Below are 27043 nucleotides of genomic sequence, written 5' to 3'. Positions count from 1 at the left end.
TAAGACCAAGAAGACTACCAAGTTATCAAGGGTCAACGCAAATACTTCTCTTCGTAATGTGATATCTTGTGCTACGCTTTCTTTCACGGCGATATTTGCATTCACAACTGCTTGCAACGCATAAATAACCTCGTCAAAGTCAAAGATACTATCTTTCCTCTGCTTTATTTTGTACGGTCTAGGAATTATTAGTATGGAACGACCATGCTCTAACGCTTGCGTTGGTAAGATTGAGTTGGCGAAACTCACCTTCCGGTCGCATCTTTGACCTTCTCCCTGCGCTGCTGGCGGGGTGTAAAGTAGTACATCTCCAGTGCCCAGGAGATGGCCATCGTGTAGGTGGCGAGATTGAGGAAGTGTAGCGTCGTGGCGTAGTTAGTCGTATCCCTCACATAGCCTGAGATGGAGAATGGGAGATTCAATCAGATTTTTGTTGATGCAATATTAGAATTTGGAACTTCAATTCTAGAGAAGAACTCAGGAACTCGAGTTCAGGAACTAATAAGATGTTAGCATAAAAAAGATAATGCCTAAATTCCATAAAATTCAAAAGATTTCAATAGCCAAACCTAGAAGAGTAGTTGCAGCTCACTGGCGATGCTATGTGGCACATGAGAACACATTTGGGTTGCGAGTTTGGTTCATGTCTGATAGCCGAGTGCGTACCATCGTACATCACTTGCTGCCACTCTAATCTTACTCCAGGATTGGTTCTAATCTGTACAAGGAGATTGGAAGGGATTCTAGGTATTCGTTTTGGAGTTTGAAATCTCTTCATAATGTACCCTAAATAACAGAAAAAAACGTAACAGCTCTTTGTGTTATCTCATTACATGTCTCGGCATGTCATAACAAGATGATTGAGCAATTGTTTTCAACGATTCGGTAGTATGGCTTGAACTTGATGGTTTATGGCAGGGATCTCCAAACATTTCAGTTCACGGGCTACATTGCTTCGCAAATAATATTGTTAAGGGCCGTTTTCTAGCTGAACCTTCTAGCTGATTTTTCCAGCGCCGAAGAATGACGGCACAGTGTATTTTCCTTCACAAGATAATGACAGGGATTATTGACGCCCCGTCTATTTTAAGGCACATTAACTTCTTAGCTCCAGGCAGCAGAGTTTTAAGACCTAGGCATCTTTAACGACCATATTTCTGGACCACTCTATATTGTTCCAGCGACCCAATACAAACGATGGACACATATATAACGCTCTAGAGCAGGGGTCTCCAAACTACGGCCCGCGGGCCGCATGCAGCCCTCGAGAGCCTATAATGCGGCCCGCGGCGATGTTGCAAAGAATAATGTAAATATTATAGTAGTTTGACAATTTTCATCAAATTTAGACTTCATCAAAGACAAGACCAAGACAAAAATCAAGTTACTATAAAAGAAAAATGCAGAATTTTAAAATATTCATTGAGCATTTTCAAATTAAAACGAGATTTAAACGTTCTCATTACCAAGAGTAATGTCAAAACGGCCCTCAACAACGTTATTTACGAAGCAATACGGCCCACGAATTGAAATGTTAGGAGATCCCTGCTCTAGAGCATGAAGTTGATTTTTAGATGACGATTACAGTCTTTCCCCGAGTCAGGGGAATTTGAGTTACGCGAATTTTTATTTTTGACAGTTCATATGTTAAATCAATACAATAATCTTCATCAATTGTCAAATGGAAAATAATTTGCAATTATTGCAAAAGCTTGATATCACTAAAAAGACAGAAATAACCTTATTTTCTACACGAATTGCATTAAATAAGTAATAAATTACATAAATAAACTTAATTCAATCAAAAATTATTATTAATTATTAATTAAGTATATTTTGGCTGTAAAACGTGATATTCGACTTACGCGAAAATCCGAGTTACGCGAATTTGTCCGGAACGCATTATTCGCGTAACTCGGGGAAAGACTGTAATCAACTAAGGAGTTGTTTAAGGTTTGGGTGATGCTTTGTTCTAGTTCACCTTAATTTTAATTCTAATAATGGTTTCTAACAGTTCTAACATTAAAAGCGATATACAAGCGACATTTTCTAGATGGCTAAACATTTCTCGTCTTCTCGAGAACGTTAAAATCTCGTTTTCAGGAAAATACTAAATTAATATATACAATTTCATCAGCTTGCTATAATTGAAGCCTGATAAAATCATGCCGGGTCGCATTATACCCCTATGCGGCCCGCTAGCCACAGTTTGGAGACCCCTGGTCCAACAGGTAGATGCGCACCGCCTTCCAAAAAGGTCGGACATGGATCGATTCCCATACGAATGGGTTTCGCTCGCATACGCAATTGTTCAACAATTTAAGAACAACATTTTTCCGTGACGAGTACTTTCCTATAAATTGCTGCTGTATTTCATTTCAGAAAAGAGAGTGAAATTATTCTGTAGTAATTGAAGTTTGATATAGTTACATTCGCACTACCTAAAAAAATCAAATTCAAATCAAATATCAAATTTTAAATTTTTCTCTCAAAATTATTACTCAAAATAATAATATTATATCATTCTAAAACTCTCTCTCTCTCTCTCTCTCTCTCTCTCTGTCGGTTTCGCTTTCTCCCTTTGTTCTCCTAATGCGATTGATTTGCCCTCAGGTAGAAGGGCGCACTTGATCTTACACATCGAGCGAACACGTGTGTGCGTGTCTTTCCAGGTGTGTGTGTGTGTGCGTGTTGTGCGCATCGTTTTGTAAAAGATTCCACCACACACAACACCGCACGAGGGGGACGCAACGCACTGCTGAGTTAGAACGAGTGCGAGCGAGTACGGTAGAGCAAGCGAGCAAAAAGGGTGCATGGTAAAGAAGTGCCTGGCGAGAACGAAAGATTCGCACGCAGCGGCCTAAGCGAAGGGCGCAAACCCCCTAGCAAGAAAACAAAAAAAAAAGAAACAACCGAAAACCAGTTTCACTTCAGCAGCTGTTGCCAGTTGGCCGTTTGCATTAGGAGCGCGCTGTGCGCGAGTTAGTGACTCCCAGTGTGTGTGTGTGTGTGTGTGTGTTGGTGTGTGTTCGGTTGAAGGAAGCACATCGCCGCTTGTAAGAAGACACACACAAAAGGAGAGCCACACGCGGTGCGGCTCGTCGTTCTGTTTTTGTTTACATACCGGCGGCCATACACTTTTCTCCCCGCAAGTGTGTCTGTGCGTGTGTGCATGTGTCAAACGTATGCAAATGTAGGCTTTCTGCAGAACCACACGCGCGCCATATTCCCGGTGCGGTGCCATTGTTTAGCGAGTAAGAGTTCCTCCGACCGGGCAGCGAGCGTCGTGTGCGTTACCGCGGCTAGTTGCGAAAGGGAAACTCTCCAACCACGTTTCCGGCATTTTCAACCCCTGTTATACTGCGGTAGTGAGTGTGTGTGTGTGTGTATCTGTTAATGTATTGTGTTGAAAATATTGTGTGTGTCTCATTTTCTGGATATCCGACATTACACCATCATCATACACAATCTGCAATCAAACCAACTTTCATTAAAAAAAAAATAATATATAAAACAACAACACACACAGACACTCGTCGTGGTCAACGTCCCAACAATTTTGGACACAAACTGGATGTGCGCTTGTGTAAGTATCTTACCATCATAAAGAAGGATGTGATTAGACTTAAAGTTGTAACCGAGAGATGCGTTTGTGTCCACAAAAAAAGTTCCAAAATTAAAAGGGCCCTCCGCTTCCCTTTCACCACCCTACCGTAGCTGAGTAGCGGAATCGAAATCAGCTGGTCTGCGAGGGCTTTGTGTTTCTTCTTTCACGAGTTCCTCGCGGTACCTTTTTTTTCGCAATTTCGATTTCTCCTCTCCGAGCTTTCCCTCCGGCACCGTCCATCGGCCAATCGGGGCTGCGTGTTCTCGTTCCGACTGCTACTGCCACGCAACGCACACCAGCAAACATAATAGGTGGAGGGTAGAGTTTCTCAAACCCCCTAGCCAACCACGGGAGGAAAATCAATTCCTGGACGACGCGCGCCGCGTACCTTCAGGAAACGTTCAAGGAATTTTCCCTGCGAGCCCCGCTTAACACTAGCAAAATTCGATGGAAGTGAAAGTGTGTGCGCGGCGGGGCGCTAGTGCGTGGTGATTGAACGCCGGCTACAGTGGGCGAAATTGTTGTAAGCGTGGACCATTTTTTTAGCACATTTATTTGCTGTATAATGCACAGGTAAATTAACTCAGATAACTCTAGTAAAATTGAATTGGGATTTCTATTTCAACACTTGTTCTATTTCAACACCATGCCGGATCTGACAGCTATTCAATCGAAGTCGACAATTATTTAAATCATGTGGATAGTGTACAAAATATGGGTTGAGGTATTTACAAGTGGTAGATTACTATGCATTTCAAATCAGGCATTATTTTAAGCATCTTGACAATTGTTTATTGGACTGTATAACCATGTTAATAACAATTCTTGTCAATTTGGATCGCACAAAGAAGATAGTTTAGTTCTGAACGATTCGTCGATACGACGGTTTCGGTTTTGACTTTAGAGGTGCCATTTTGCTTATGTGCATTAAGCACTACACTAACTAGACTGTTTGTGTCTTGTGCAACAATACCGATTAAAGCTATTCCGAGCTATTCTGTGAAATAGTAGAAGAGCTTTGTAATTCGAGTAAAACTAGAAAATTCATTGAACAACAATCAGGTAAAAATGGCACTATTTAGCAATTATAACACGAAGTATATTTAATAGTGTAACTCACCCACAGGTAGAGACACAGAAGATGAAGCAGTTATTGAATTAAGTTTTAACAGATGAATTAAGTTGTATTTACTCGGTTAAACAAGAATGAGTTGTTAATGTTAGAAAGGCAATAATGAAGAAATGTGGCGTTTGCAACTCTCGTCAAGAAGAGGGACAATTTGGTCCTGACTGTCCACTGATAGTTGAAAATCGAAACGATTTTTTGACGAAAAAAAAAAATACAAGAAATTGGTAAAGCAAATCTGAAAGAGGTGTGCTTGAAAAGCATGAGAAGCGACCTGGTGTTATCTGGATTTTGGATGTGATCTCACATGTCACGAGCAACAAGAATGTGTTGAAAACCAGAGATCCATCGAGCCAACCGGAAGTGGAACGATCATATTGATTGTTACCGACGATGGTGATCGAGTGAAGGTATTGCTTGAACACGTTATGATCGTACCATTCCTGACTGGAAATTTGCGGTTAGTATGATTTGTGATGTTGAATTTCAAGTCTTATACGATAGAGAAGGTTTCAAAAAACTATGCGAGGATAAGAAGCGATTCTGGTATGCGAATGATACGGAAAAGCTGCATAGGTCGAAGCCGCGCGAACGCAAAATGTATGATAGCAGTACGGAATTGATGAAGAATTCTGAAGAATTTTGTGAATGGCGATGATGAACTGAACTCGTATATTAGTTTAGCGAGAGAGAGAGAGAGTTTAGTAGAAAGCGAATATGGCTATTGACTACGCTTCAACAAGCATGGCGCTCGCCCGCGTCTTCAGTGTTCCCTAAACAACAACCATAGCAGGAAGACGATGAAACCATAAATAACGGTTGATGAAAGTGTGCGTCGCAGTCGTAAAGAATGTCCCAGCAGCGGTTAGTGAAATGACCAAGTTAGAAAATGGCTGCCAAGGCAATGTCTCTAGTAGTGAGCTTCATCTCAGACGAATACTTGGGATGTATTCGAGAAAAATCCTATACCAAGGAGATGTGGGTAGCTCTAAAAAATACATTTGCCAAGAAGTCTCGAAGGCACATTATGTAAAGAAGATCTGATTCTTTCCTCTTCGTCTCAATTTGAAGGAAAGGACATGTTGGAATATCTGCATAGGACGAGATCGCGCGAACGCAAAATGTACGATAGCAATACGGAAAAGTACGAATTGATGAAGAATTATGTATAGATTATGAAATGGGTAAGGGAATTGACACATTCTTGAAATAGTTTGCAATTTAAATACCAAACAACATTTCAAATTTCGCCTCTTTAACTAAAGTTATACACGATGTATTGACTGATATTCGACATAGGAATACAGGAGACACTCGAGCTATGATGAATTAGATTTTGACAGCTTACAATTTTCATTTAGCTAAAATTGATAGATTTTTGTTTAAATTTGTTACAGATAACTGTTATATACACATTTATGAAGATTCCCTAACAACCTGAACTTGCGTATCTACGTAGTGTTAATGGGTTTACAAGTCATTTTGCTATGTGTGCTGCATATTTTGTCACTCACGAATCTTTTGTTGACACCTAGTAGATATTTGGACGGATTCAACGTTAATTTTCACTCGCCCAAGCTTAATTTTTACAGCGCTGGGGATGTACAGGTTTGCACATGTTTTCTGCATTATTGTTCACATTTTTACACATTTAATGCACAAAAACGGAACGGGGAGGACTTAGGCTTTACAATTATGTGTCGTTTGACCCAAAACTTGTTTTATTCACTAAATAATCAGCATTTGTAAATGCACTCCAAAATTTGGGAATTAATTTTCAAATGCTGCTTATTAAGTGAATAAAACGAGGTATGGGTCAAACGACACATCATTGTAAAGCTTAAGCCCTCCCCTTTCCGTTTTTGTGCATTAAATGTGTAAAAATGTGAACAATAATGTAGAAAACAAAAGCTGCACCTAGTGCTGTTGAAATTAAGCTTGGGCGGGTGAAAATTAACATTGGATCCGTCCAAATACGTACTAAGTGTCAACATAAGATTCGTGAGCGACAAAATATTCAGCACACATTGCAAAAAGACTTGTAAACCCCTGAAACATCAGCCTCCAGTTTGATTTTCCTCTATTTAGCGATCAAAGGAGCTGCTTTGGGTACTCCATAGCAATACTTTAATGTCACTAAGATGTATATCTCTCTGAGATAATGATCAATTGAAAATTTATTTTGGCTAGGCTTCTTGTCCTATTTAAAAAAAAATGGTATAGCTGATTAAAACATAACATTTTAAAGAAAAACGCACTTAAGGAATTACCACCCACTGTACGCATGGCCGAGCTTTGCTGCTACACGGCCCCGCCAACAACCACGCACGCAACGGGGCAGCAGCACGATTACGATGATAATGAGATGAGCAGCGAGCAGCACAGATGAGCACATTAAAATGCGAACCAGCTGTTCCGGTACAGTGCCAGTCGTATGATTCACGACGAGCAGGGCAGTGCAAAAAATAAAATCGCCACAAAAGAAGAAATAGAAACAAGGGGAGAATTCATTGCGTGTTGGTGATGCAATGCGCCCGGACGCAGCAAATAAGTTTTCCCCGCACAAAGCACAATGCCCCAATGCTGGGTGGGGAGCTGCACTGTAGGGCATTTCCTTCTATTCCGCTCTTACGCTCACGCTTGTTTCACTCGGTTCACTCAACTTTGACATTCACTGTCGATCGATCGCTTCCAATCGGATACGAACCGGCTTCACAGTTTCGGCGTCGCTTCCTTTGTTTCGGGCTCGTTCACTGAACTCACTCCGCATCATAGCATCCCAAGCCCAGCTGCATCGCTTCACACAGGCAAACACATAGTACTTTTGCCCGGTTGACGCACCGCCCTCGTGCGTTTTTGCGTGGCAACAGTAGACAACAAAGCACCGGTAGAGTGCTAGTATACGCGCTCTCAGCAGTGACAGGATTGTTACAGGTGTGTGTAAATGTGTGCTAGTGTGTGTGTGTTTTTTTCCTTGGAATAGCTCACTAGTGAATAGACGTAGAATAAAATGGTGGTAAAATTGTTTAACCTATCTTTGTCCTCGTCTTCATTCCCTTTATTGTGGAAGCGGGCATGGCTAGTTCCCATTCACAAAAAAAGGTAACCCGTCTGTCATTTCCAATTACCGTGGCATCTCAATACAATGCGCAATAACCAAGGTATTTGAGCATATTATCCATACCTATGTGTTTAAACTCACCTCTTCTACTATTATCCCTCAGCAACATGGCTTTTTTCCTAACCGTTCTACAACAACTAACCTTATGTCCTTCACCTCTTTCGTATCATCCCAGTTAGAGTCAGTTAAACAAGTTGATACTATTTATACTGACTTCAAATCTGCATTTGATCGTATTCCTCATTCCTTACTTCTAAATAAAATTTCACAACTTGACGTCAATAATCTTTTTGTATCTTGGTTACGTTCTTTTCTATGTGATCGTTCCTATAGTGTTAAATTTAATGATATGTTTTCGACTCCCTTTTCATGTAGTGCAGGCGTACCGCAAGGTAGTGCTCTAAGTCCTTTGCTGTTCATAATTTTTATTAATGATGTCCGTACCACCCTCCCTCCTGAGTGTTTCCTCTGCTACGCAGACGACCTCAAAATCTTTCTCCCAGTTTCGTCTCCTAGAGATTGCATTTCTCTACAAAATATTCTTGATCGTTTTTCGTCTTGGTGTTCTAGTAATTCCCTCACATTGTGTCCTGATAAGTGTAACGTCATTTCGTTTAGTCGTTCGCAGTCTCCAATCACTTACTCGTACGTCCTAAATTCTGTACAAGTCAATCGTGTTTGTGTCGTAAAAGACCTCGGTGTCTTGCTTGACAGAGGCCTCACCTTCAGCCACCACATTGACTCAGTTGTCAATCAGGCGCGGAAAACATTGGGTCTCCTAAAGAAAATTGCGTGTGATTTCTCCGACCCAATGTGCCTGAAGACTCTGTTCTGCTCTCTGGTCAGATCGATTTTGGAGTACTGCTCAATAGTCTGGTCCCCTACAGCTCGAACCCATGTGGAACGTATCGAGCGGGTGCAGCGATCGTTCACCAGGTTTGCTATATGTAAAATCCTGGGTAGATTGTCCTCCCCCATACCTCCTTACGAGGACAGGTGTCGGCAGCTTGGCCTGGAACTATTGGAAAACCGCCGTTCCCATGCCCAGTCCACCTTTATTGCCGCATTACTCCTTGGTAATATTGATTCTCCTTCCCTTCTTTCTTCTATCCCTTTCTACGCCCCTAACCGTGTTCTTCGAAACCGCCCTCCCTTAGTGATCCCTTCCCGCCGAACTGCAGTGGGCCGTAATGACCCCCTTCTTCGTGCAATTCGTCGATTTAACTGTGTATACTCTATGTTTGATTTCAACCTTCCCTTATCCTCTTTCCGATCCCGCATCAGAACCCTCCATAATCCCGTGCTGCCTTAATTTTTAATTTTTAAATTTTAGATTCTAATTTTCTAAAAAAAATTTTTTCTCAAATTTTTGATAATTTGTGTTAATTTTTGTTAGGTTAGGAACATAGGTAATAAGTATTATTTAAGCATTTGTGTAACCAAAAGTAGACAAATAAATATGAATATGAATATGAATATGAATTCAAACTCGCTGTAGATACTCACCGACAATGGGACCGACAAACAGGTAAAAGAACCCAGCAAACAGCAGATGTATCCCCGTTGCTCCCGGCAGACGATCCAGCGGGACGTGCGACGGTATGGCCAGTGCCATAAACACCGTCCGCAGTCCCTTGTTGAAACCGATCCAGCAAGCGATGGCCAACACCACGCCGTAGCTGTGGAAGTGTGCTAAAACTGTGCGCGAAACACAAACCATCAAATGTTATAACAATGTTGAACCAGCCTAAGTGCCACGGCTTCTAACACACGTACCCACGCGTCCCAGCGCCATGTTGATCACACCGACAAGAAAGAAGGTGCGGTTCTGCCACTTGATGCGGTCCGCGATCAGCGGCACCAGACACCGGCAGCAGATGTCGGTCATGCCGAGCACGGACATGGCGACCGCGATCTGGTCCCGCGTGCAGCCAAAGTCCGCCAGCACGAAGGGTGTCAGGATGGAGAAGTTCAGCTCGGCAAAGTTGGCGATCGTGATGCCGATCATGATGTTGACGTAGATGTGGTCGCGCAGCAGGTCGAGATCGAAGAAGATGATGATGCGCTGGGCGAGGGTGAGCGGCGGCTCCGGCACCGGCGAGTCCGCCAGCAGTGCCTCGAGTGCGGCCGAGCAGGTACACCCGGTCGGCTTCGAGCCCTCCACCAGCTGGGCGAGTCTTTTCGATGCCTGCTTCAGCACATCCTTCTCGCCCTGTGCGACAGTGCTGCCGTTGGTGGGCTGCGGGACCTCCGGAACTGGGCCGGGGGCTTTGCCTTCTGGCGGAGATTTGCTGAGCGGCTGTAGCATTGGATCGGTGGGTCGTCGCAGTGGCTCATGCTCCGCCTGCACGTTGGGGCAGTCCTCCGTGTGGCACTCGTCGATCGTATCCTTGGCCGGGAGGGTGATGTACGCTTTCGCGTCGCCCAGATTGATGGAGGCACGCTGAGAGTGGTACCGGGACGCGTTGAGACTGTGCCGCGAGCTGTACAGGGAGCGGAGGGAGCTGCGCGAGTACCAACCGTCGTTGGCGCGGGACAGCATCGGCGTGCCGGTATCGACGACGGCATCGTACGCGAGCTGATCGAGTGGCGTCCGCTCGAACGGCAGCGTGTTGAACGGGACGGCCTCCGGGTCCTGGGCCGACTGGCAGTAACTGCAGCGCGTGCTGGGGGCAGGTGTGGCCGGCACTCCACCATCCTCCGGGTCGGTCTTTGATTGGCGGGAGGATTTCGAGTGCCACTGGACGGGCTGGTAGAGCAGGGCGAAGGCGACGGCATTCATGGCAAAACCGCCGAAGAGCAGAACCGTACCGTTGATGGTGAAGTGGCGGTGCAGCAGTGTGACGATGTGCGGGGCCACGATCGGCCCGAGCCCGGTCAGTGTCCAGGCGAATCCGGTGGCGATGCGTCGCTTCTGCTTGAAGTACGTGTTGAGGGCGAGCGAGTTGGCGGAGGTGTTGATACCCACGCCCGCCCCGTACAGCACCGCGAACGTGACCATGTACAGGAGGAAGCTGTCTGCCAGGGAGGTCAGGCTGACGGCAATGCCTACTAACAGGGCGCCAGCAAACGCCACCTGCCGGTAGGTGAACCGACGAAACATGGGCCCATTTGCAAGCCCCACGATCGATGTAAGTGCGGAGTGTGTGTTGATGATGGTTGTCACTTCGGACGCACTGATGGATAGTTCCGTCATCCGGTCGCGGAACAATAGCCCGAACTGTTGCAACACCGGGAAGGTACAGAGCTGATTCGGAGGAGGGAAAACAACATATAACTAGAGTTTGTAGAGATAGCGGAGCTGCTACTTCCCCCATACTTACATTTGAACAGCCGGCAGCCAGTACTACCATCCAGCCCCAGCCACCATCGGGCGGCACAAAGTCACTGCCCAGCTGCGACCGGTTCTTGGGCAGCTTGGGCCGTTTGCTGGTGCCATTTTTCTGCAAACCCGCCTGCTTTGGCGCACTGTTTAGCTCGCCGATACGCATCGTCATCTGATTCGTGTACTCGTGGTCCTCATCCTCATCCGAACACTGCCGTATCCTGTCAGACTTCATGTCGGGTTCGTCTTGCAATGTCCAATGTACGTCTGCTGTAGTGGTCGGACGATACGGCTGCGCACTTTTACTGTCCGCACAAACGTGATACCGTGTCCTACCGACACTGCCGCTAGATCATGGCGGAATCGATTGATACTATTAATTACACAATTTCTGTCGTTTCGTGTGCGCAGGGACTCTCTATCAATCGATTAAATTATCGTCCCAACTCGCTTCGGCCCGCGCAGAAGATGTTTGATAGGAAGTGAATTGCCATGTCTTATCTCTATGGAGTAGCCGGGCGACTACAATGCATAGCCGATGCGCGTGTGGTCTTTACGGTCGCTCTTCCTGACAACTCGATCACTGCCATGAGCAGTGAAAGTGTATCGGAAAGAGCGCAGCTACCGATGTGCCAGCCAATCCGGCTTATCAAGCACATCACCCACACACTTTGTAACTGCCACACATGACTACCTGTCCAGCTTAAACCTGTCCCACGCGCTGGGAGTTCCGTTCTATAACAACCGGTGCCGACAATGTGTCACGTTAGGCACCGGCAAGCTACTTTGATAGCTTTGATTGAGGAGAAGCAATAAAAACAAAACCCCTGCCCGGGAGTCGCATCAGCACTATCAACAAGTGGTATTGGCGGAATTTAAGTAGTTCTAGCTCCACATGTTTAGCGACCACAGCGCTATCGGAGGCCGGCTAGTAGTTTGTAATCACATCTCGTGCAGTCTCAACGACTTTTGTCTGCTACACCTTACTTCCCCTCTCGGCAATATTGTTTCACACCTGCGATATCTTCTCCATATTCATCTCGCTTCACAATATGGCAATAAGTGCGGTTGTTAATGTCAACCGGCGCGCCACTGATACGTGCCGGTGGAATCAATAGTCGTTGCCCGATCAGCCGCTTAGAACGTGACATTGCCATGTATAGTTTGGTTGTAGAAAACCAGTTCCCGAAACTGTTATAGAGTGTTGATTGTTGTATTCTTGGTCCTAATCCAAGCGAGCTAGCTTTTGGTTCAATATGAAGTCCTACATTTACAATACCTACCTTTTGTGAACTCTCCCAGATATAAACTTTTGCTGAAAATTTGCTTTAAACAACACGCACGCAAAAATCTGCAACTTGGCGGGTCTGATCCCGAGGGCACACTTCTACCAGGACCTAGCAAGACGTCTCTCAACCGGAGGACGTATCCCGGTCGACTGTGGCCGGCAAAATTGCACACCGTTCCTGTTCCGCGTCGTTGATCGCATCTTTGCATTCTTCTGATTGGGAACCATCAGCGCGTCTCGCTTTCGTTTGTCTCGGGATAAAGGGTTTGATAAGGGTCGCTTACTTTATTGACCAGCCAGCATTTATCGATCCGTCAGCAGTTCGGCCCTTATCGTGGTTGTCAAAAAACTGTGCGTCGTAGCTAGACAAAAGCAAAGAGAATGATGGTGCCGAAAACGGGGCTTTGCAATGCCTACCCGTACCATCGTTAGCGATAAAGTTAGCGTTAGTTAGTGTAGATCAGTTGTTGTTTTTAAACTGAATCTTGTTGACCTACATTACAGCCTTTTGCTGGGTCGAGTTCCCAGAGCGTTGCCCAGCACAGCTGTCTAGCAGGGCTTTTTAGGAAGATAAGAGTTTCTAAACATTTCGATATCGTAGATAACCTATCATCAATATCTATCTGCTATTATTTGTGTGAACCTCAGGAGGGATTACGCTAATGTGTATGACGGTCTCAGTCCGGGGCTTCATCTTACCCCGTGCGCCTATGCCAGCTCGAAATGTCAGCTGAAATTATGACGAGCCATCAACGCTGGTTTTATTGTTTTCGCAAACACAAACGCGCTCAGCTCTTAACACCTACGCAACGCATCGAACCATTATTAGCTAATCAAGACCGATACGGGCCGACACAGTGTGTGTGCGAGCGATAAAGCAGGATGGCAGGCTAGCACGGTCGGTTCTACTTCTGACAGAGAGCACTATTATGGGCTCCAGGTTGAGCAGGGGTAGATGCCTTTCGATTATCTGCTAAATGCTCGCAGTAGTGTTGTTTCGCTGTTGGTACGCGCGCTCTGCCGGGTGCCGATACATTTCGCTCGCTCGCTTCATTAATCTCTTTGTGTTTGTGTCTCTTTCGTGTGCCTGTGGCCAGGCATGTCAAACTGCGGATAATTTTAAGAGAAAAATGATGAGAATTCTAATACACGCTTCGCCCACGATGCAATGACAGAAAACGATACTGATCATTTTGGCTACTACTGGGGTTTTTATTTATAGATTTTTTCAATCTACCGTGGGAGAAACAGGCTACTTCTATTCTTGCAATCGATATGTACCGACAACAAGGTGAATATTAGCTAGGACTAAACTAAAAACACACTAAATGCACAAATTCAACGGTTGAATAGGAATGAAATTGAGGTTTTTTTTTTAAGTGAGGTACAACTGTAATCAGATGATGTCTGTTCAAGTGTAAGTTAGTATAATCAATTTTACAATACAATTATCTAAAAGCTGTGGAGCAAAATGTTGATGTTTTTTTCCCGATTTCTATGTAAGATTGTCGCTGCAAAACCAAACACCCAGTAGTGAAAACGTGTTCTTTCTATCCATTTGTACGTGTATTATGAGTAACTGTTCCATATGTTTAGCATGAAGAAAGAGTGTGACACATTGGTGCTGATAAGCTTTTTTACTTTCATAACTCACATGTGGGTGATGTGGCCCATTGGGAAATATTACTATCACTTGAATGGCGGTGATTTGGCGCGTCCATCTCGGTGGATGTTCTATATCAGATTATTAAAAAACAAGCATATTTCAAAGAGCATGCAACGACTCAAAACAAATACGGAGTCTTGGAGTTACACTACTTATCTTGTTCGATTATCAAGTTCGATATTGTCTAGTGCGGTGATCAACAACCATTGTAGCTTAAATAGTCAAAAACAATAATAATACTTGATACTTGATGAACAATTTTACTCAGTTTCGTTCTTTAGGCCAAATAGTATAGTTGAATACTGCAATATAATGATTTTCTCTACGAAAATACACCGTTTTCGACCCCAAATAAATAATGATGAGCTGATTTTGAATATTGTTCAACTACAGTGAACCCTCTCTTATTTGACACCTCTCCAATTTGAGAAACCTCTCTTATTTGAACATTTTTCACAGTCCCTTGATTTCCAGTACATTTTTGTCCCTCTAATTTGGAAAACCTTTGAAATATGTATCCTTCTTATTTGTGTATGGTGTTGCCGTGGTTATTGAAAGATGTATGCTCAAATTGGCGATTCTGTTCCCAGTTTCCTATAGCAACAGTTAAGGCTGCATACTAAATGTTCTGTTTCTTTCTAGTTTGTATGGACCTTTCATTCACTTTCAACCTCTGTAATTTGAAAACCCCTCTTATTCGACAGTCCCATCGCCTCTCAAATAAGAGAGAGTTGACTGTATAAGTAAACAATTGACGTCTTACTGAAATACTGATGCCTATCTGATCATTGTTCAATTGTAACTAAATATTTGACAGCCCTAAGCTGATACGTTTATATGACAGAGGATTGTTTTGTTTTTGTTGCTTATATTTGGAAAGATCATCCGAAGATCAGAATGAAACCATGCACCAATTTATTCCGGTACATTGAATTTTGACTACTAAATTCGTAATAAAATAGATTATATTTTCACTCATTTTAGAAGTCCTTTATTATTTTTTTTAATTCAAGTATTTTACTCCCACATATAGGATTCAACATTCTTGTACATTTCATACATAGTTCGCAAAAAAGTGCGGCGTTTCTTGCAGCTAAAACTAATCATTGATTGGTTCTTCTCACAATCACCGAGGAATATAGCTGTACATATGCAAACAATAATTTTCACAATCAGAAGATGTTATAACAGATTTTCCATGTTGCATTGTTTATCTTGGCCCGAAAACGGTTATTTATGCTATTACCATCAAAACGGGCTATCCAAACAATAACACGATTTCCGTCTATTAAGTGTGCCATCAAGCGGTCCGCGTGTTCCAATGGGTTGCTCTCAGGCGATCGTTGCCCAGCCATTAGTTCTCCACTGCCTTATCTCTAACTCACCCGGGCGGGGTTTGACAGGCCTGGTGCGCTCGTACAGTGCCGCCGCTAAACCGTGCCAACTGTCGCGCGAACGGTTTTATCGTCGGCAGGCGCGCGCCAGTGAGTGAGCGAACGTCCGCATGGTCGGGGGTGTAGTGCTTATCCGTTTGCCGTGCCCTGTCCGTGCTCATCAACGCTCGGTGAGTCTACCGCTGTCTTCGTAGCTCCTTAGGCAATAGTGTGTGGTGGCGTTTTCTTGTAACGACAGGAGACTTGCCCTGCACACGCTTGTTTCATTTCGTATCGGTTTTTCTTTTCTTGTTGCTGCCATTGGGAAGGATTGTGCGTATGAGTGTGTGTGTGTGTGTGTGCTGGGTGCGGAGTTCATGTTTCGCGGATTCGCCGGTTGCGCTCCGACGAAGCGTGTCACGGCCGCGTGTGTGAAGGGTAGAAAACTATCGCCGTCAAAACGTCACTCGACATGGCTACGAAGAAGGTGGTAAAAGCATATGTTTTCGGAAGTAGTGTGTAGGTGTGTGTGTGTGTGTGTGTGTGTGAGTGTGTCAGGCAGTTGCTGAGGGTAGAAAGAAAGTGAGAAGAAACATAAATCAGCTGGACTCTCCGTTCTGCCGGTAGTTACGTGGAGCCCGCGTAACTTTGGGGCGGAAAATGTGGAAGAAATCAATTTCTTGATCCGGAAGTGATTGTTTTACGTTCCGCAGCACCGAGAATTAGAACCAATTGACTCACTATGCACATATCGGAGTGGTCAAGCCTTACGACTTGGTTGTTTAGTACCTTAAACTACTATTGGAGGACTTAGTTTCGGTGGTTTGAGTGCTCTCTTCTCCGCCTTCGAGACCGTTCTTGGCTGTTTGCTCTGGCTCGATCGTTCTCGTTTCACGATCACGAGTCAACGCACTTTGACACATGGCTGCTGCTCCAAGTTCATCGCTTCCCATGGAGGAAAACCTCTACTCCTCTTGGGTCCCTTGCGTACATCTTATTTTAACCAGGCGTCTACATTAGCGTCGGTCAGCAGTGTTTTGTGATAGATGGTAGCAGAATTCGACATCATCTTCACACTCAACACTTTGGAGCGTTATCTCTTCTCTCTCTCTCCCTCTCTCTCTCTCTCTCTCTCTCTCTCTCTCTCTCTCTCTCTCTCTCTCTTTCTCCCTTCCAATATTTCTCTTTCATTCATTCTAATTCCCCAACAAATCGTCAACATATTTCAACCTCCGGCTCGCGCTGGTCGCGACGTCCACTGCCCTTGTGTGTATTTTGCACTGCTGCCACGTGCCCGGAGCGAACATCAATACACACGAACTCAAAGGGCCGGGCGGAAACGGGCGTCTCTTCATCGATTGCTGTGCACCCTTCACCTTCCACATTCCTTGGCAAGCGGCTAGTGTGCACAGCGTGTATGTGTGCGGACAGGACAGCGCGCTGTTGTGGGCGAAGCAAGGCGGGTTCGCATCGCCCGATGTGCCCATGTGTGCCAAGCGGCCGCACTATTTGCCCCGTGGCTTTTAAATTTAGAACGCCGAGCGTGTATGCGTATCGTAAATTGAGGTTAGATATCAAAACGGCATCGCAAAAAAAAGTCGAAATCTGTCTTCAGAAGGGAAATTGGTTGAAGAGGGGCGGACCCGATGATCATCACTTGTTGCGGGCATGGTTGAATCTTCGCGACAGCGGGTTTTCTGTTTTGCCGTCCGTTCCGAGCAAGGGGTGGACTTTGGAACGATAATATATTCTGAGCCCGAGAATACAACCACTACAACGGCCCATCTGGTTTGATAGTTCCGAGCAGTTACGAGCGATCTGGGATTATAAAACTGTAACACCCAGAAGTCTTTGAGCACGCCTTTGAGACACCCATTCTCGTGTTCTATTCGATTGAGTGGGTTTTGCGCGACTCCACGTTTATTGCCATCGTTTCGGGAAGTTCCGGGGTAAGGTTGCGTTGTTTATTTACTCTTTATCTCCTACTCCGGCACATGGCACACTGAAAACAGCACGTCCAGAAATACATCTTCACCACCAGCCAGCTGATGCAACATTGACGCTGGAGAGCAAAATCGCGTGAAGTATTCCTGTCCCCCCATCGCAGCCGAAGACGCACTTGCAGCTATTTTCGGCTCTTCCCAGGGTGTGTAGAAGAGCCGTTCCAGCCATACGGTATGGGATGTCACCCGCTGAGGTAGACTTTTTTCGTATGCATTCTTATGGTGCGTCTGTTGTATGCTCCCATGGAACGCACCAGAGAACACGCATGAGATCGAGTCGATTGCAAACGTGGTGCAAAAATGGTTAACTCTCTTTGCAACATGAGTTTGGGGGGGTGGGGGGGGGGGGAGAGTTTAATGCGCCTATTTGAAGTTTGGCAATGTGTTTTTTTGCTTTTCGCTGCGCTGTCATAAAATAAACAAGCGTTTCGCGTGTGTGTGTGTGTGTGTGTGTGTGTGGTGTTGGAGCATATTTTGTTGCCGTGCCCCGGTCTCTCCTCCAACTGACCCTTCCAGCGAACGAAAAAAAAGAGAAGAAATAGTATTTGCGTGCCGTTTTTGCTTCGCTGCGTTTGCTTCCACGTGCGCCGAATGCGCCTCGGACACGCGCAGCGGAAGATATTTGTTTTTATTTTATCGATGCACATTTTTTTGTTGCTGCTGCTGGTGGATGCTTTTCTCTTTCCGTTCCGGTCACGGCAGCAGTTTTGTGCAGCGTTAGCGCAGCTTTGTAGCCATTGCTTGACAGGGGTTTTATTTTTTCTAATTTCAATGCTGAAATTAATGTGTGCAAATGGTTTCTTCTCTCTTTCTCTCTCTCTCCTCGCGCTTAGATTTGAAAAACAAACACGTGCTGCCGATTGATTAGAAGCATTAAGACTGCACCGTACGTAACACTGCCCCCAAGCCGTTGGTACCGGTGCATTGGAGGTTCAGCAATTTATTCCACACCGTCCACCGTGTAGCCCCTTCGACCCGACATCGCTCAAATGCACCAAAATCAACCGCCCAGTCAACAGTCAACCGCCGTCTGCGTAGTTGCGTTCGTCCATCAAACCCTCGTGCCCGGCCTGCCCGGCGTGTTATGACAGCTGAGCGCGTGTGCGCCAACCCTGTCGCCTAGAGTGTGCGCTGCCGTTCGGTGAGTAATGCGACCCACATTGTCGTGCGATCTTTGCGAACATCCAAGCGATAAGCACTTTCGCACATCCTGCCGTTAAGATAGAGAGAGAGAGCGAGAGAGAAAGAGCGAGAGTTCACTGGCTCACCCAAAAAAACAGCATATGCAGTTTGCCAATCAATTCGCAAACTGCGGGGGTCCCACGCACAGTATCGCAACGGCCCTCCGAGATATCGCCCGAGAAGAACCTTGACCGATTCCTGAAGTTCCATTCCCGATTGACGCCGGGGGAGGGAGTTTTGAAAGTACGATAAGCCGCGATGCGATAATCTTTGCAGAGTGCGGCGACACTATCGACAGAGTGGCAGACCTATCAAGCAGCTTGGGATGGCTTTAACACCCTTTTACCCTCTCCAATGGCTGTGCCACAAAAATCCACACAGCGACCACTCTGCCTAAGGCCTTGATAAGCGGCCGGAGCGAAGAAGTGGGGTAGTAGTAAAAGTATTGCTGATGTAGGGTTCTTACGACCGTGGATGTGGTCGTTGGGGAATAGTTGGTGCCAGACGTCCTACACTTATCACGCTGCGCACGCATGGCGCATGGTGGCAAGGTCGGCAGCCGCAGAACAAGTAGGGCGGGCACAGTTTCGGGCCCGCTTGCCCGATCCGGGACATGAACTTGAAAACAGAGTCTACAGCGACAGCACAGTAGAGATTAGATCCGGGATGAAGACATCACTTCAGGTCCGGTTGAGGACGCGTACGGCTAGGGTCTGTGTCACGTGTTACCGATACGGTAAATAAGCACTCCAGAACGGTACACACAAGGGTGGCACGCGCTCAACGCGACACTGCCTCTGACAGCCAGCTCGATTGTACTGTCGCGTATCGATCGGAACCGAGGTTGAGGTTTTCTGATCTGATCGACTTCAAGGTTGGACCTCCTCCGGCCGGCCCGGGGAGGAGTTGATTGATGCGTTCGATTGTGCCGAGGGGCTTGTGTGATGCATTTCGGTGCCTTTCTGCCGGCGCACCGCATCTTGGATCGCGGCAGTCTCCAAACGAGATCATGTGATTCGCGAACAAATTGTCAGAATTCTTAAGGTAGTTTAAGTTTGCTGTCAGCATCCCGTGTAACCTTTCGCGATAATGATCCGCAGCTCCAGGCCCCGATGTAGATCGGCGGCAGTGTGTCCCCAATTAGCAGCGTATTAAGAGCAGGCACGCTAATTGGGGTAGCGCGATGATGGTGGCCGGTAATTGTTGACTCATCGAGCAAGTTTACAAAAATCGCTTGGCAGTGGGCTGGCTCGGAGGCTGTGTTTTATCTGTGGCCCGGGAAGTTTTCGCCGCTATCGTCAAGACGTATATAGTGTCTCGAGACATTCTCGTAATCAAACCACCATCGGCCACCAGCTGCCGGTATGTATCGGTTCCATTTTTTTTTGTGGTTGTTGAAGCGGAACCTCACTGGAGGTCACAAATCAATTTACCAGTTAACATTCGGTGCGTGCCAGCATGTTTAGCATCGGGGTTTGGTTTTTATCGCGTATCGATTGTCCATTTTGTCGCTATCTGCCGAGCAGAAGAAAAGAAAAATAAATAAAGGGAAGTGAGTGATTTGTGTTGATGGTTACTGCGCTATCAAGCATTAGCGCAACGTAGTATCACGTCGCCGGGGAAGTTGTTGATCGTTTGCGGGATGATACGCTTGCTTGTTTGATCAATTATCGTTCGCTGGTGGCCGTAGGTTCGCCGGCGCAACCCAGACACCACGGTGTACTGTTACCGACCGGCGCGTTTATTGGGTGATGATCGGGTGCAGATCTTCCCCTTTTTCCCCGTCTGGTACCTCGATCAAGATCAATTCTGGCCTCATTGCGCGGGCTATTAACAAGCCAGCAGTATCAGTTTGCGGTTTTGTGGGTTTCGCTCGGTGCGTGCGTCATTGGATTTAATGCCAGCAGCAGTGCCGGAGTGAAGGAAGGAAGGAGCAGCAGGTGGAAGAGGAGGAGCAAGAAGAGGAAAAAACGATCATAAATAAATAATAGAACATTGGTGCTGTGGGGACCAGGGGACACCGCACTGCGCTTCTTGAATAGTTGCGACGCTCCCAGGCGAGGCGCTCGCGACAGTCTCGATCGGGAGTTGGCACTAGTCAGAGTGCTTACACCGCACCGGGTGCCAGTGACTTGGAGATTTCGAGGGAAAAGGTACGAGAGGGTAGACAAAAAAAAGAGAGATGACCGTGCAAAACTTGAGAAACGACCGTGCCTAAGGGTGTCCAATGGTTTGTTTTGTTAGAAGAAAGGTACCGCCGTAAGCAACGTGTTGTCATTAGATAGCCTAGTGTCGACCTGCCATCTCCACAAGTACCCCACAGTGGAGATGTTTTGCTGTCATCCAACCTTGTCGTGATGAAATGAGCAAACACGATGCTTATTAATTGTTATTTGTTTCAATGCTTCTATTTTTAGGAATCAACGGAAATAGCAAGAAAAAAAACATAAAGAATTGGAGAGTCTAAAGTTCAGAGAAAAGTTGCCGGCAAACAGACGGGATGGAAAAGCTGAGGGCCGCCAAAAAGGTCGCCCCGGACGGGGGCTGGGGTTGGATGGCAACGTTCGGCGTGAGCATGGTGAACGTGAGTATACCCAACAAGATAAACCTCTGGAGAACGAAGACCCCTAACATCTATAAGTCATTTCCGGAGTGGAAAAAAATGACAAGAACCTGATAAAACCTTGGAGCATAGGCATGTCTGGACAACATCAAAACATTGGCCGAACGTTAGAATGTACCGCAAATGTCACTCCAACATCTACTTGCGAGATTTGGATATATCTCTCAACAATCCCCCCAACATTGCGCGCCAGCGAGTGCGTATTTGAACTGTACCCGGACAAACAAATTGATAGCCCGCGATGGCGGACGCGGTTGTTGTTGCAGATGTGTTATCGATCGTCTCCAACCCACGTGTGCTTACTCGCTTGATTAGCACGGCTTGTTAGCTAGCCTGGGAGTCACAAGCAAACACAAGACACAACGTTCCAACGCCGCCACAACATCTCAATCAAAACGCTTGCGGAGTGGTCCGTTAGGCCGCCCACCGCAGGAAAAACAAATCCTTCACATTATTATTTACCCTCATTGATTTGTTTTTAAGTTTCCATTTGTTTTATCTTTGCTCCCCCCTTTCTCCTATTTTCTTCCCTCCGATCTTTTCTTTTCCTTCTTTTTCGGATTTCGTTTGCTGTTACCTTCCGTTTGGCCGATTGCGCTTTTCGTTGCGTTGCTTCTGTTCCGCTTGTTCCGCGAAACCGCGCGTTGCTGGCAACGCGCGCGGCAGTTGGCAACGCGCTCGATCGAGCCGTCGTTCGGGCTGCTGTTCGGTGATCTGCTGAAGGACATGCAGGTCGGCACGACCGGTGCCGCCATCATCATCAGCATGCTCGACGTGATGATGAACTTTTCCGGCCTGTTCGTGGGGCCGCTGCTGAAGGAGTTCTCCTACCGGAAGGTGGCCGTCGCCGGCTCGCTGCTGTGCTGCATCGGGCTTGCCCTGACGTCACCCGCCACCAGCATGGCGCACATCCTGGCCACGTACAGCGTGATCAATGGTAAGTGTGCGAACTGGTCGCTTCGCTTTGTGGACTCACACTAACGCATCTTTTTGGTTGGTTTTTGGTTTTGTTTTGTTCGCAGGTGTGGGCGTTGGGCTGGCAACATCGGCCGCGTTCGTAGCACTGAACCATTACTTTGCGAAAAAGCGCGGCCAAGCGGTTGGCCTCTCGATGGCGGGGACGGCGCTCGGCATGCTGATCATGCCGCAGCTCGTCCGCATCCTGCTCGAACTGTACGGGTTCCGCGGTGCGGTGCTGGTGCTGAGCGGGCTGGCCCTACACGCGACCGTCGGCGCGATGCTGCTGCAGCCGATCAAGTGGCACCTGAAGGAGGAGGAGGTAGACATCGAGCTGGTCGAGGCGGCGCCACCGATGGGCATCATACTCGAGCAGGAGGACGACGATAACGATTCGCTGCCGGAGATCAAATCGCTCCTGTTTCCGCGCCGCGTCGGCAGCGAACGGAAGCAGTCGGATACGGCACCGGCGGTGACAGCGGGTGGTGGCGGTGGAGTGACTGCTGGGGCCGGTGGAGCGCCAGCGAACGGTACCGGTCCGGGCACACCGGGCGTACTGCCCAAGCGGCCCACCTTTCCCCGCATCACGTCGTCGGTTAGCGTGCAGAACCAGGGTGGCGTTGGGATGCGCACGCGTCCATCCTTCCCGCGGATTGCGTCCACCGCCAGCATGAGCCTGGCGCTGCGGAAGCGGCGCGAGTCGGTCGTGTCGCAGCTGTCCACGCTTGACTTTACCGGCAGCGGCAGTTGCATGCACGTGCACGTGGATGTAAGTAGGACACGGGCGTAGGAGATGATTGAAGATGATGTGCAGCGTTGGGACAATTCGAATCCAGAGTCATGGTTCCAAAATCAAGTCACCTAATGAACCAATCAGAACGAGAATCTCAGTCTTCGAAGATATTTGAATCTTTGAAACATATAGTGAAGAATGAATAATTTATCACGAGTTAGTTACAGAATCAAATAATTGGTATAATGAAGCACATGGAGTTGATGATTGATGATGATTTCATACAGATGTGACTCTTCAGAATCAAAAATTAATCATCTATGATTTCTAAACCTCTAGACTCAAATGATATCATACAGTGAAATCTCTCTAAGGTGAATCTTCAAGGAACGGTCAGCTGCAAGAGATTAAGGAAACCTAATGAAGGTGTTGCTATAAGGTATCCAAGAAACCACGGGAATGACATGGCATCTATTGACCAAGATCTTAGAGAATTTCGGCTGCCAAATCGCATATCGCCAAATCGCGTCCTGAATAGTGATGGGAAAAATGAATTTTTCGTCGGAATCGACTCCGGCTAGCTCCAAAGTTTTCTGGAATCGATTAGGTCCTGTTAGTAGGCCCGGAATCAGTTTCCGGAATTGATTCCGGAATTGGTTCCGAAACGGGCCTCGGAATCAGAATCGGTTCCGGAATTGGCTCCGGAATCGGAGTTTGCTCCGAAATCAGAATCGGCTTCGAAATCGGAGTCGGTTTCGGCATCCTCATGAGAAGAAACGTTTGGATCCTATAAAGCTACGTATGGATAGCCGTAAAGAATCAAAATTTACTAGTAAACGATCCATTCTCATGGAGATTCCCGGACTGATTTCGCTTCTGAAACATTTTATTTCTATTCAAGAGCTTATTCTCATCCAATTCCAAGGAATCCAAGAAATTCCAATTCTGGAGTCAATTCTGATTCCGTTACCGGAGGTCGATTCCATTCTCAGGTCGTTTCCGATTCCGGAGCCGATTCAGTTTCCGGAATCGATCCTGGAAACTCTGAGCTCCCTCCAATAGTCCTGAATAGACATAAAAATGTATGGAATATTACGGCACCGTTACAAAGTTCATTTTAAAGAAAAAAATTATCTTGAGAGACTACATCTTAGACAGATTTCGCTGTAGAAATCTCTACAAAAATTAAAAGATTCGTATATTATGAGATTCAAATTCAATTGATTCGATTCCTGCTTGAAAGCTGTCATCATCTTCTCGTAAGATGCAACGAGCAAACTCTATTTTGAAACTTTCTGTTCCTTTCGACCGACAGACCGGTGACGCCGACGCCGAGGACGTCGACTACCAGATCATACGGCGGGTCAACACGCACGTCGGCTCGTTCGCTCGCGTCCCGTCCCGCACCAAGCGGCTGGAAACGGTCAAGTCGGAGCTCGGGCTGGAGATGGTAAAGCCGAAGGTGTCCTTCCTGCAGCGCTTCACCGCACTGATGGACGTCGGGCTGCTGCGCGACGGCATCTACCTGAACATCCTGTTCGGCCTGTCCATCTTCTACGTCGCGGAGATGAACTTCAAGATGGTGACGCCGTTCTTCATGGCCAGCCTCGGGTTCGACAAGAGCGACACCGCGTTCGTGCTGTCCGTGTCGGCGCTGACCGACATTGCGGCCCGTATCATCGTGCCGCCGATAGGCGATCGGTTGAAGCTGCGCAAACGCTACATCTTCATGGTGTCGCTCGTGTTCGTCGCGATCAGCCGGTCGAGTAAGTGTCATGGGATCGGTTATGCCCGCTTCACAAGATGTTAATGGATGCTAATAGTACTCTTTCTCCCCTTTTTTGTTTCTTCTTTTAATTCCTCCCCCCCCCCCCCCCCCCCTCAATACTAGTTGTTGCCCACCAGCGCACGTACACGGACGTGATGATCTGGCTGTCGGTGACCGGGTTCTTCCGCGGTGTCGCCCTCGCCAACTTTACGCTGTGCGTGTCGGAGTACTCGTCGCTCGAGAAGCTGCCGGCCGCGTTCGGCTGGCACATGGTCGGCAAGGCGCTGTTTGTGATCGCGTTCGGGCCACTGATCGGTGCGATCCGCGACTGGACGGACAGCTACGCGATCTGCATCCACTCGCAGTCGTTCTGCATCTTTCTGTGCGTGACCGCCTGGTCGATCGAGCTGCTGGTGAAGCGCTGCCGCACGAAGAAAATCGTCGAAGCGAACCCGACCGTATAGAGCGCGTGCGTGGATGTAAGTGGAGAGTGTGTGTGTGAGTGTATGTGTGTTTGAATGAATGCGTGCGTGTGTAATAATGTAATTAGTAATAATTTTTGACGCAAGTGTGCCGGTCATCGTTTGATCGTATCTTAATTCCGAAGACTGCGATACTAGGGTACGCTATATAGCTGGGTAGGATGAAAATTAGTAGCAAAATACAACCGAGTAAGGGCCTAGGCACGCAAGGATTTAATAATGAGCGAAGGCGCGGAATCCAAAGTCTCTACCGAAAACCTCTTACTAGCGGACAACGGTACTAGTGAGTACTTACAGAGCGCGTTTTAACGACAGGGGAGGAGGAGAGAGCAAAAAAGAAAAGCGTCCAACAGCACAGTATTAGGCGCAGACACGTGTTTGTTTTAGCGAGTAAGCAGCAAGCAGACCAACCACACAGCCTCGAAAAGGGTGATTTTATTGTAAATTGCATGCACGGGACGGACATCAAACTAGGGCCGTTTTCCAATCGAGCAATGCGATCGTACATTGCCGGCGAGGTTTCAAAAAAAAAAAAAAAAAAAAAGAGAAAGCTTCAAATACAAACTGGTCGAATAGAAGGAAAAGCGAGCGGTGTTAAGAATGCGGAACAGGGCAGTGGCCTTGATATGTCATCTCTTTTTTTCGAAACCCCGGCCTACCTGGTGCAATTGCCAATCGTGTTTAAGAAATAAAGCAAACCACCTCTAGCAGTAGTGGCAGAAGACTTGACCGAAAAACTCGACCTGATTCACGAAAAGTCACACTAACAGCAACGAATTTCGGTATCTTTGGTTCGGCTTGGTCCGCGCTCTCTCTCTCTCTCTCTCTCTCTCTCTCTCTCTCTCTCTCTCTCTCTCTTTCTCTTTCTCTCTCTCTCTCTTTTGTTGGCCTGCTCACGAAAGAGCACGTCGATGTGACATGGCTCGGTGAACAGTCATTCTCTAGGATGTTCGGTACCTAGCTGCAGCTTCCCATCCATGTAGACACCTGATCTCCGACAGGTCTCGCTTCACCTGATCTAGTCATCGAGTTCGCTGGGCTCCCCTGCGACTTATGCCGAACTGGGGATCGTTGTCTAACACCTTCTTCGTGGGGCATGAGTCTGGTATCCTCATAACATGTCCCTAGCTATCGTATCCTACCAGCCTTCGCCATCGTCAGGATGGTCGGTTCACCGTGCAGCTCAGCAAGCTCGTGGTTCATCCTTCTCCTCCACGCTCCGTGCTCCTTTGCTTGCATCCTCCGCTCATATGGTCCAAGATTCGTATCCATAGATGGTCATCCATGCGAATCCATGTGCGATATATCTCACGTTTTGTGCGGTCTCGACGTCTTCTGGATCTAAGCAGTCGGCGAAGGCCGTAGAATGATCGATTATCCTGCACAATGCGTCTCCGGATTTCGTTGCTGATGTCATTGTCCGAAGTAACGACCGTCCCAAGATAGCAGAACTCTCGAGGTTGTCGCCGTCGACTAATATAATGCTTCCCAGATGGTATGAGTTTCCGGCAAGTAGGTACTTCGGCTGCGTCGCCTTGATTCTCAATCCAATACTTGCTGCTTCGCATTTGAGTCGGGTGAACGCCTCACACACCTTCGCTGCTGTCCTGCCGATGATGTCGATGTCATTCGCCAAGTCAAGAAATTGGAGAGATCGATAGAGGATCGTGCCATGGATGTCGCTGTCTAGCCCCACGCTTCGAATGACACTTTCTAGTGCGATGTTGAGGAGCAGACAGGAGAGTCGGTCCCCAGTGCCTAGATCCCTGTGAGATACGAACGATTCCGA

The 27043-nt window shown here is 46.9% G+C and overlaps 2 protein-coding genes across 8 annotated transcripts; one reads left to right on the top strand and one right to left on the bottom strand.

Moving 5' to 3' along the window:
• Nucleotides 1–139: 139 nt before the first annotated feature.
• LOC1272311 (uncharacterized) lies at nucleotides 140–12999 on the bottom strand. Of its 2 annotated transcripts, XM_061653121.1 has the most exons (5): nucleotides 12463–12999; nucleotides 11178–11526; nucleotides 9631–11101; nucleotides 9361–9552; nucleotides 140–397 (listed from the first exon to the last, which is right to left on the bottom strand). In XM_061653121.1, the coding sequence occupies exons 2-5, from the start codon at nucleotides 11412–11414 to the stop codon at nucleotides 246–248; spliced, it is 2052 nt and encodes a 683-aa protein (XP_061509105.1). In that variant the 5' UTR covers nucleotides 11415–11526; nucleotides 12463–12999; the 3' UTR covers nucleotides 140–245. The 2 variants fall into 2 exon arrangements, with proteins under 2 accessions (XP_061509105.1, XP_311256.6); XM_311256.6 differs by lacking the exon at nucleotides 12463–12999 and having other exon boundaries at nucleotides 11178–12022.
• LOC1272310 (uncharacterized) lies at nucleotides 2668–25991 on the top strand. 6 transcript variants are annotated; one of them, XM_311255.6, is made up of 7 exons: nucleotides 2668–3586; nucleotides 18343–18650; nucleotides 21109–21275; nucleotides 21981–22251; nucleotides 22337–23040; nucleotides 24320–24770; nucleotides 24896–25991. In XM_311255.6, the coding sequence occupies exons 3-7, from the start codon at nucleotides 21192–21194 to the stop codon at nucleotides 25234–25236; spliced, it is 1851 nt and encodes a 616-aa protein (XP_311255.5). In that variant the 5' UTR covers nucleotides 2668–3586; nucleotides 18343–18650; nucleotides 21109–21191; the 3' UTR covers nucleotides 25237–25991. The 6 variants fall into 6 exon arrangements, with proteins under 6 accessions (XP_311255.5, XP_061509154.1, XP_061509119.1 ...); XM_061653135.1 differs by lacking the exon at nucleotides 2668–3586 and adding an exon at nucleotides 15578–15697; XM_061653155.1 differs by lacking the exon at nucleotides 2668–3586 and adding an exon at nucleotides 15740–15993.
• The last annotated feature ends 1052 nt before the right edge of the window (nucleotides 25992–27043 follow it).

The sequence above is a fragment of the Anopheles gambiae genome, chromosome X (assembly GCF_943734735.2).
Source record: "Anopheles gambiae chromosome X, idAnoGambNW_F1_1, whole genome shotgun sequence".
NCBI classification, from domain to species: domain Eukaryota; kingdom Metazoa; phylum Arthropoda; class Insecta; order Diptera; family Culicidae; genus Anopheles; species Anopheles gambiae.
This window is presented reverse-complemented; position numbering and strand designations above follow the sequence as displayed.

Bases quoted from the DNA above. Each gene is read 5' to 3' on its own strand.
- LOC1272311 (XM_061653121.1), bottom strand. From the start codon at position 11,414: ATGAAGTCTGACAGGATACGGCAGTGTTCGGATGAGGATGAGGACCAC. The intron at 11,102-11,177 runs GTAAGTATGGGG...CCTCCGAATCAG, and splicing joins TGGCTGCCGGCTGTTCAAAT to CTCTGTACCTTCCCGGTGTT. The intron at 9,553-9,630 runs GTACGTGTGTTA...TTTCGCGCACAG, and splicing joins CATGGCGCTGGGACGCGTGG to TTTTAGCACACTTCCACAGC.
- LOC1272310 (XM_311255.6), top strand. From the start codon at position 21,192: ATGGAAAAGCTGAGGGCCGCCAAAAAGGTCGCCCCGGACGGGGGCTGG. The intron at 22,252-22,336 runs GTAAGTGTGCGA...TTTTGTTCGCAG, and splicing joins CACGTACAGCGTGATCAATG to GTGTGGGCGTTGGGCTGGCA. The intron at 24,771-24,895 runs GTAAGTGTCATG...CCTCAATACTAG, and splicing joins CGTCGCGATCAGCCGGTCGA to TTGTTGCCCACCAGCGCACG.